General features: G+C 36.2%; 1 protein-coding gene across 2 annotated transcripts; it reads right to left on the bottom strand.

The window, feature by feature from the left end:
* Positions 1–2,551: 2,551 nt before the first annotated feature.
* Positions 2,552–8,421, bottom strand: LOC113506659. 2 transcript variants are annotated; one of them, XM_026889490.1, is made up of 6 exons: positions 7,768–8,421; positions 7,055–7,307; positions 6,614–6,715; positions 6,317–6,397; positions 5,435–5,561; positions 2,552–4,154 (listed from the first exon to the last, which is right to left on the bottom strand). In XM_026889490.1, exons 1-6 carry the CDS (start codon positions 7,813–7,815, stop codon positions 3,623–3,625), a joined length of 1,143 nt encoding a protein of 380 aa, XP_026745291.1. In that variant the 5' UTR covers positions 7,816–8,421; the 3' UTR covers positions 2,552–3,622. The 2 variants fall into 2 exon arrangements, with proteins under 2 accessions (XP_026745291.1, XP_026745290.1); XM_026889489.1 differs by lacking the exon at positions 7,768–8,421 and having other exon boundaries at positions 7,055–7,761.
* Positions 8,422–10,173: the final 1,752 nt, after the last annotated feature.

The following is a 10,173-nucleotide window of genomic DNA, read 5'->3' as shown; positions in this document are numbered from 1 at the left end:
TATTACGTAAGCACATTTATTATCTACAATTATTTACCCTCCAATCCCCTTTGTCACCAAACCATGCTTATATTATAAACAATTTTTTCAATTTATGCATTTTTTTTAATAGGATAGCGATAAGATTTTATTGATATGGTATTCAACATTGATTAAGGGAAAAAAACAATATCTCCTAAGAAAATCTATATGATAACAATCTAAAGTCAGTACTATTCAGCACTAAGTAGACTTAAATAAGTGTACTAAGGCCTAAACGTACACATTGTTTGCGGGAATCCCCGAAATTGCATTTTGTTTTCAAGCTAAGACAATGGGGTTAAAAAAGTAGGTAAATGCTTATCGATGACATCGTTATCTAGACTGCCCTACCCCCAAGTCATAAAACTAAGCAAAGAAAAAGTCCCCGTGCACCCCCCCCCCCTCCAAAGTGCTATTATTATAATACTTGAACCTCCTCAAGAACCTAATGGAACGAAGTACAAGGATGTTTTAAAGCCTTTTTTTCACAAGATAAAAATAACATATTCTTAACGTGAACGAAACCGCGAGTAAAAGTGAATCAATTTAGTTGGCAAGGTAACGTTAAACCATGCCGCTTTTTAGTTTGGCTTGGATCGGCTTCCTACTTCTCTCTCAATTCACTGTTATTCAGCTACGTGAACTGACTTCCACACGATTTGCATCAGCGCCCTCTAGCGAGCTACGAGCGGAGAGTGCGGCGGTACGCGGGGCAGCGCGAGTTCGTGCTTTACTCGCTCAGCGACTATGTGGTCCTGTGTTATACAACAATAAATACAACTTCTGCATCTTATGTATACATCTATATCGTTTTTAAATATAAACAAACCAATTATCTAGTAGTCAAATAAAACGTATCATTAAACAGTAGGTACCTATACTATCGAAAACACAACCCCTGGGTAGGTGCGAGCGCCACACACACTCGCGCCCTGACTTTGACACACGACACCCAATGTTTTTTTATATAAAAATAATAATTTTTTATATAAAAATTATAATTGGCATGTTTTTTTATAGTTTTTATACAAACCTTTCAGCTTAATAATATTAAGATAAATATACCTATAAAAAACAGTCGTACGAAACAACGATTAGACGAGTTCTTACGATCTCTGCAACTCCAAGCTTAAAGCATAGAATAAATACACGGAACAAACATAAGTGTCTTTTTTAGGGTTTTTAGTCCGGAACAAATCGAATGAACCGAGGGCTATTCGACCGTAAACAAAATTTGTCTACATTCGAAAGGCCCAGTTATAAAAAATGTCAATAAAAACAATGTCATAAACTACATTGTATTCGGATGCAAAAAGGAAGGATAAAAAAATCATTCATTTTTTAATTATACCTTTTATGTAATATTATGGTCTTTCCCTAAATCAAATTATTTATTACAGCAAACATTCAAACAGTAGTTAAACGTTCGGTGAACCGATTTGCCAAGACAAAAAACATAAAGGCAAAACTAAGATTTTTTACTTACACTTATTTTCTTATTGAGCTCTATAATAATATTTAAGAGTTTATTTCGCCGTTTCTTGTCTCACAGCAGAAAGCGGTGAAGGGTGGGGTAAACTGGGTGCTGTCCAATGTCATCTGACCTTCAACAAGTGCTGCAAATAATAATAAATGACTTTTGATAGATTGCAATAGATTAATGTTGTCTCACTCAAGAAGTTACGAATGCTTCTGCAAGTAAAACACTGCACGATCGTTGTCATAATAAGGTAACCCAGGGTCCCGATTCTGCTATTTTACAATGGCCGATGAATTAATGACAATTGGATTAAATTTGAATTTATTCATATTCTCTTAATCATTTTGCCAATACAATAATTGGAAGTTAATTGTATTGATCTTGAGTATGCCGCCCCGTACTGAATTTAAAATTATTGTGTAGAGAAATGCTTTAGACTTTTAGAGAATAAGAAAATAGTTATTTTGGGCCAAATTTCATTCATTCATCGGCCGTTCTAAATAGCAGAATTGGGGCCCTGAAGTCGTGGCTTCGACTTCTGCCCAGCACAAAAGTTCGTGTGACGTGCACGATCATCTCAATTTTGTTCTGTCTATGTGTAATATGTATATAAGGCATCAATTTTATAAGTGTGTTTATCAGTTGTTTAGTACCCAAAATAAAAGCTTTGCGAAGTTCTAGACTAGATGGCGTTGCGTGATAGTTGTGAAACATTCGATTATACTGGTATTTCAAAGGTGTTATAGTCGTGGAGGGCGCGTTTTCTGAACATTGATCATATTTCATACTAGACAAACGCAGGTAAACGTGGAAAGCAATATCTGTAAATATGGATATCTATTTTCATGCTAAATATAATTGTTATTAAAAGTAAAGTAATTAATTGACTGAACAAGTGAATATATCTTGTGAATGGTTTAGTAGGTGGAACCTAGCTTGCCAATGAGTCCTAATTATAGCATACATCTTCGTAAATAGGTATGTGGAAAATATTAAATGGTGCTAATTAAAGTAGCAGTAATTAAATGCTTTAAGTTTAAAATGTTTTCCTCTTTTCAAATTAAATTAAATAAGACACAATTAAGCTTTGAAAGGGAACATACTGCACTTAGCTCCATTTATTCTTCTGATTATCACTTTTAGTACCTTCGAGATGGATCTCACTAACTAAACTTAGCGAGGCACCACTGTACCGGCGACTGCAATGCGGAGCCTTTTCTTAGAAGCAAGAAAGTTACTTTAGCTCCATTAAGACAATAAGAATTGCCACTCATCCGAGTTTTACTTTTGAGGAAATCTGATCACGTAGTCAATTTCCCTAATGTGTATCAATTTGTTGTCAGTTTACCTAAATTGTAGACAATCTGGTTCATCAAAAACTTTCAGATAAGGTTTTGTGAAAAAAATGATAAACATTTTTCTACGATTACAATGCTTTTATTAATGAAAATGATTACACAATTATGAATGAGAAATACACTGCACAAAACATTTCTCATCTGAGCTTAATGCTAACACTGAAGAAAATTCATGTTCGAGTACCAATAAAGTTAGTAAAATGTGGCTGTTATTCAATGTGGAGCGCGCCGATCGTCTTAATGTAAAGTTGATTTATAATCTTGCCTTATCTAAAAGTAAAATAATAAAATTTATTCTTAGAATGTTTGATTTATATACTTTCTGCATATTTCGATTCAAGAAACTTCGAGTTCTCCTGGTGCGGAATACTTCCCAATTGATTTATAAAAATTCATTAGTTGTATTTTCGGTAATGATTTGTTTTTATACGTTTAACGTATTATTGGGATTAAAACAATAGTTTCTAATCGCTAAGCCTAGAGATTACAATAATTTCATGATTGTAAGATTTCCAGTTAAATCAGTAAAAATACAGTCTCAATAGTTACACCTTTTTGGTACCACATTTTACTTAGGTATACAGAGATCTTTTTCGCTTAGCCTAGTGACTAAAAGTTTTAGAAACTTGCGTATCTATTCTTTGGATTAAATAGGTCGACATTGTCGCATAAAAGTATCAAGAAAGATTATAAATATGAAAGAGTATCAAAATATTAGTAAGTGGGCTGTGTGGACAGCAGAAGCGAGCAGTAGTCTGCGAATTTATTCTTCTTCGGGAATGCCGAACGCCACCTCAAGTATGCCCATGCGGCGGAGACGGGACTTCAATATTGTTTGTTTTAAGTAGCGGCGTTCCACTTTCCTCCCTTGCATTGCCAAGCGGTCCGCTTTCGGGACGACCTCGATTACGGGAATTTCATCGTCTTCAGCATTGAAGTCAATACCTTCGTCATCGTCCGTAGAGTCAGAGTCAGTGGAGTCAGCGGTGTCCGCAGAATCGCCGGTACTCTTCGCCTCAGCAGCACCTCCGGCCTGACTGGAGCCGCTCGGCCCCGCTCGGGGCATCTCTTTGGTGAAAAGAGACAAATCAAGGTCGTCGCCATAGCTATCGCCAGCATTACCAGCACTGGTAGATTGGCATTCATGATCCTCGCCATCAGAATCGCAGGTGCAATCGAAATGAGAAATGCGCTTGCGTTTGTTGCTTGCATTGCCTTCGCCGGGAGGAGCGCTATTGGCGGAGCTTTTACCTTTTCCCTTGTTAATGCCCGATCCTGACGGTATCGGTTCGTCTCTGTAATCATGGAAAGTTTCATTACATAAACAGACTCATGTACATTTATATATAGAGTATATTTTTATACAGTGCTTTTTATTTTTGAATGCTATACATATCTCAAATCAAATCAAAATCCATTAATTTAAACAAGGCTACAAAGTAGCACTTATTTAATGTCCATTTTACATAGACAGCTCCCCGTGCCGCCGACCTTTCACCATCTGTTACTTTAGTTTAAATAATTACGTATATTCTATTTATAACATAACTTAATTTATAATTTACATACAAAGTATGTTAAACTATGTTAAACCAATATTAAGAACACATAATTTACGAAAATCATCAATGGCAAAGTCCAGAATCGTGCTCAAAAGGCTGTCTGCATTGCCACGTCGTAAGTAATGCTAATTCTTTGAGCAAAATACAGACTAGAATTCTGATCATGGGTAGAATCGACCAAAGGCTTTGCGAGTTCTTTACGAAGAACTCGTGCACCTTGCCCCTGTCCCGAACGTTTCAACCACAAACGGCTTAAAAATATAATTACCAACAACTTATCTGTTACTTTAATGATGACACTTTTTGATGAACTCATCTATTCATAGATTTTCATATTTAACGATATGTCTAAGCAAGATTTTTTTGTTCAGCTGCCGTAATATATTATAATAGAAATAATGTAAACAACATGGGTAAACTTTATTTTTATTGGACCTTAGTACAATTTTTGGCTATTTTAACATAGACGTTCCGATACATGTAGGTACATACATAAAAAGATCAGCATTAATAACACCAGCTGGTCTTTTGTCAAATACATCAGTAAAACAAAACTCTTCCCGGTTACTTGGTTCTTGTCTATAGTGTAGTGTTTCTGGCGGGTACAGACGTAATATTACTTACAAGCTACCTACTGAGACATTAGTAATATAATGCCCCACTATGCGTTATAAAAGACTAGAGTGTATCATATCTTACTTCATCATAACATCAATAGTGTGTAGTGGCTAAATCCTGCTACAATGACTAAAATAACCTATAATTATCCGCCTACTTTGCGAGTTATGTAGTACATGAATAGATAAAAAACTACATATTACAATGATACTTATCCACATATCTTATTAATTAATCGTAATTTAGAACTTGTAATCGATTAAGTGGTCAATAAGTATACAGTTTACCTTACATATTTTTGATATAATTATGTGTACGGAACAGCTGTTTAAACAGCCGATACAAAAACATAATACTGAAGTGAATTGTGATGTCAGTAACTTGTAGTAAGTTACCTCTGAGCGAGCCCCACAGGCTGCGCCTGTTCCTGGGACTCCATTGCCTTTCGTTTCTTCGGCTGTTTGGAGCCTCCTGCTTTGGGCTCAGCACTCGACCCGCTCGGTCCACTCTTGTCTTGCGGGTCTACAACATATGCAAACACAATATAATATTACACATACAAGAAGTGAGAGTCGGTTCTGATAAACCGCAGGTAACAGCGCGGGATACAGCTACTGTTTATATTACTCGAGGAAATTAAAGTATTTTTATAAAAATCGAAGTAGTCCGTCAGACAGGTTCCCCAAAAATATTAAATTCATATTTTTAATATCACATCACAGTCATCATTAAAAAGGTAGGCAGGAAAAATCACTGAAGATGATGAAATGTACGGTAGTGAGGGCTAGTAACATGACTTGCTAATAACGGTAAGTGACTTCACACGAGAGTTTATATCACTGGATGCCCTCAATTTTACATTCATAACGAGATAACAGAAAATAGGCATCCTTAATTATTTGGAAATCCGTCTGACGGATTTCTTTGACAAATACTCTATTAAAACACTTTTTTTATTAGTAATTTGTTTTTGGGCATTATCCAGTATTAATGGCTATTTCTTTTAGAAATACAATTATGTAAAACAACTTTCATCCTACTAATATTATAAACGCGAAAGTTTGTATGTATGTATGGATTCTCTCCTTCTTTCACGCAAAAATAACTTAGTAGGTTTTAGACAAAACCTGTGGCACAGGTTATAACCAGGATTAACACATAGGATAGTTTCTATCCCGATTCAATGTTCCTGCGGGATCATTTGTAATTTAAAAAAGGATGTAAATGTTGTATTACAATATTAACATGATATCAGAGCGCTTATCTCTAGTACTTACCCGAAGCAAGTCTAGCTCGTTTCGCAGATTTAACAGGCTTTACTATCTTCAGACAGGCGGTGAGCCTCTGTGCAAACGACTCTGAAAGTTACATTCGAATATAATGAGTGATAGCCACACGGTCGAAAAGGTATGCAAATTATGTAATCTATTTCACAATTATGAAGTAGTTACTCGAAATAATATTAAAATATAATGATTAATGAAAGTGCTTGCTCCCTTACCACATTATTGTTTTTATTCAAGCGCATATTTGTTCCCTACTTTGAGCTTTTAGAGTATATAACAGAGGGTTACCTTCCAAGTGCGCAGCAGCCCCACCGATATCGGAGTATTCCTCCCGCAGCTTGTGAATCTCTACAAGCGCCGACAGCTGGTCGTTGGCCATAATCGCGTACTCTGAAAATCATACAATATATGTCATCATATATAATAAAATAGCTCATTTCAGGATATTACACTGTTTTTCTTTACAATAACAAGCAGTCGCATAAGCGTAGGTAAATGTTAGTCGTGTTTAAATATAGTGTTTTTTTTTGTTTTTATAAAAAAATGTTATTTATATTGGCAATCGCTTTATGTCGCTGTTGCATAATATTGTGAGAGCAGCAGAGTTGAAATTCGAAACAGCCACCGCCTCTGTAGGTACTTGAAATGTACAACACAATGCAAAACAAAAACATGCCTCTTCTACAGTCTTTTACTACGGTATAGACATTGTTTTAAGGTTGAATTTACTATAGGGGCTATTCATGGCGGCGTCGACGGGCATGGAGAGGCCAAGCTCGTGGGTGTAGTAGAAGGAGACGGGTCCCTGCAGCAGCAGCGCGCGCAGCACGTCCAGCACATCGGCGCGGCGCTGCTCGCGCGCGATGCGCTCCAGGCGCTTCACCGCCGGCAGCTCGTGTTGGAACAACTTCAACCCGATAATGCCCACAAACAGTTCCTGCTTCAACAGGCCGTCCAGTATGAACAGAGCGGTCACGGATACCTGGGAAACCAGTGCTACTATTGTAGTATCAGTTGGGTGAGATACTGTGTTTAAAAACATGTATATTGAGTTAAAGAGTTTCCTTTTTTATAAAGCTTTATTAGCTTTTTGCTTGTTTGAAACAGAATCTTTTGGACTTGATTTTTATGTACTTCGAACGGTCAGATTTCATTCAAACTTTATAGACTTATTGAGGACCGATGAAAATACAACAATTTGAACTAAAAAATGGAGAATTAAGTCCATAATTTGAATCATTCTTATTTAAGTTCGGATTACATAAAATAAAAGCGTGGATTTTTAGTTTCTTATTTTAACTATCATTTAATTTATCTACCGTCATCACTTATCATTCTGTATCTTAAAAGAAGAACTGCATTGTGTAGGTAAACTGTTAAACTTCAAAAGCAGTAAGTCCATACCACAGCTAAATTGGTCACCTATGAAAGCACATGCTCACCTCATAACCGGATTGAGGATGTATCATCATCCTCTTGGCGACGTTCATCAACTTGGCGCACAAGAATGCTACCCTCGGTCTAACTTTATTCACTCTGCGATAATAGAATGAAACATTAACCTTGCGTGATATTCACACGTTACATACAGAATTCATCTATCGTATAGGAATAACAAGGTCATTTAGGACACGGGATTTTAAAACAAGTTTTTTTTCTCATTTCTTTAGAATATCTTTTGAACCTGGATGATAAAAAGAAAATGTAACAATTAAATAATAAAAACAACATATAATACATATAATAGACGCAGACAAAATAAAAACTTAGAAAATCAACACTTAGGTGCTTCTACTTACTAAACGTCGAAACATATTTTTCATAGCTAAAAGCACGGAATTTTTATGATTTATCACGTAACGGCTTCTCCCAAATTGACGTTAAATTTTGACAATAAATACTCCGTAATGATTTTTTACATTTAAAACAGGATGTCCAAAGAAGTGAGGACGAGTCCTAGGATTCCATATTACCCCCAAGTTCAGCAATTTTTTGGGTCCCCTATTCAAAGGGAAACCCTACTACTGAGGCTCTGCCGTCTAGCCGTCACCAAGCTGTAACTCATGAACCGTGATAGCTAGGCATCTTCAAGATGATGTATTTCTGCTTCTGCTATAACAACAAATCTAAAATACTGTATAAAATATTGTTACGGTCACACTTGCGGTGGCTAGCAAATGAAAAAATATTCAATAAAAACATGTTAGGGTTTTAAATTTTCATACTGCGTAGGTGTACCGTAAATCGCCATTTCGCAGAGAGCAAGCATGTACCTATGTTATCGAAGCTTAAGCCTTCCCTATTGAGAAAGTAGAATGTCTTCCAATAGTAGAGCATTTTGACATGATAGGCTCATTACAATTATAAAAATGTTAAAAACCTTTCTTTATTGCAAATAAATAAATAACTTAGAACAATCAGTTTTAAAGAGCCAAATAAACACACTGCCAACAAAACTCGTGCAACAGTTTCTGTTGTATTGGTCGATACTTTACGAAAACCAGTTGGAGTTTGGCGTAGGCCGCATTTCATTGAAATTGAAAAAAAAGGCGCGTATTATCTGATTTTGTGAGATAATGACATAAATGAGATCAGCATCGCACTACGAAAACCGCGCCTATTAAATATACTTCCTCTATGTACTCAATGGTGCAGTATAATATATCCGCACGTTCTGAGAAGAACGCCAAATATTACAGATTTTGTCAGAGCAATATGATTTGAAGGGAGGCTTTATTTTTCAAGTAAAAATTATTATGCTGATAAATTAAAATGAACCTTGCAACATTTGCTTCGTCATACATGTTTGTTTGGTTTGACGGTAGCGTATGAAATTAACAAATTAATTATGGATTTGGCGCCTTTTAACAGAATTCGTCTGCCGTGGTTTCTGTCGCATGGCAGTGTGAGGGATACTGAGGAGATGGATTTTTTGCGAAACAGGCGATGATGAGAAAAAATCCTTTAAATATTCTCCTGTTAGGTATATTGTTGCCTTTTTTCGGTATTCCGATTGGCTTGCTTGCAGGAATACTTCGATGACCGTTCAAGAAATAAGTGCGTTTGGTATCGGACTATTAATCCACGGATATCTTCCATTGCGCGGATTGACTGCAACATTCTTAACAGGAAAATCTTAACAATTGCCCTTAGGCTGTTTTCTGGACGTGTATTGTGTAACATCGAGGAAGTTTGCAGATCTTATGTTTTTTTGTCTTAGCTTTAAGTTCTTGTGTTGTCGCCCAGCGACAAACAGTTGATGTGGGCGGTGTGAACATATTTGCGAGAAACTAGCCAATATTTCGAGTGGAACCGAACAAGTGTCATTGTTGAAACAGTTTAAAAACGATTTAATTCAGGTCTGAGTAGTGGTACAGCGTGCCATTTGCTGTTATAGGATTACTTGTCTTGCGACGTAATCCTTGATTTTAATATCTTTAATTTTTTCTTGTACGTAAATTCAGTATTTCTATTTAATTACTTGTAGCTATGTATTCTTATGGCACAAACAAGGTCTTGAAAAAATAGAGGATGAGATATCGATACAGTTGAAACGGTCATAGATTCTTCTGCTTCCAACCCGTGGTTAGGTCCGAAAGACGTGATCTATATTTAATCGAGTTGGTTTTCCAACCTTCTTTTGCTGAAACCTCAAGTGTCGTGAGTTCTTAAAAATACTCTCCAAATCTTTTATTTGTGGGCTTATGGCCCTCACAAGTTATCCTCTACAATGCAACGTCACAAACCTATAGCTGCAAGGAGTAAGTCTTACGCAAAAATCCAGCAGATTAGCTGTTGTTTGTTACTTTTTTTAAATAATTAAGTACTTACATTGTATAATTCTGACG

This window comes from Trichoplusia ni (genome assembly GCF_003590095.1).
Source record: "Trichoplusia ni isolate ovarian cell line Hi5 chromosome 21 unlocalized genomic scaffold, tn1 tig00002161_group20, whole genome shotgun sequence".
NCBI classification, from domain to species: domain Eukaryota; kingdom Metazoa; phylum Arthropoda; class Insecta; order Lepidoptera; family Noctuidae; genus Trichoplusia; species Trichoplusia ni.
The sequence above is the reverse complement of the archived record's forward strand: the minus strand, read 5'-3'. Positions and strand labels throughout refer to the sequence as shown.

Excerpts from the sequence above, each read along its gene's own strand:
- LOC113506659 (XM_026889489.1), bottom strand. The coding sequence starts at position 7,367 with ATGTTTTTAAACACAGTATCTCACCCAACTGATACTACAATAGTAGCA. Across the intron at positions 5,562-6,316 it reads ACGAGCTAGACTTGCTTCGG|ACCCGCAAGACAAGAGTGGA; the intron begins GTAAGTACTAGA and ends CATATGTTGTAG. Across the intron at positions 4,155-5,434 it reads CCTGTGGGGCTCGCTCAGAG|AGACGAACCGATACCGTCAG; the intron begins GTAACTTACTAC and ends CCATGATTACAG.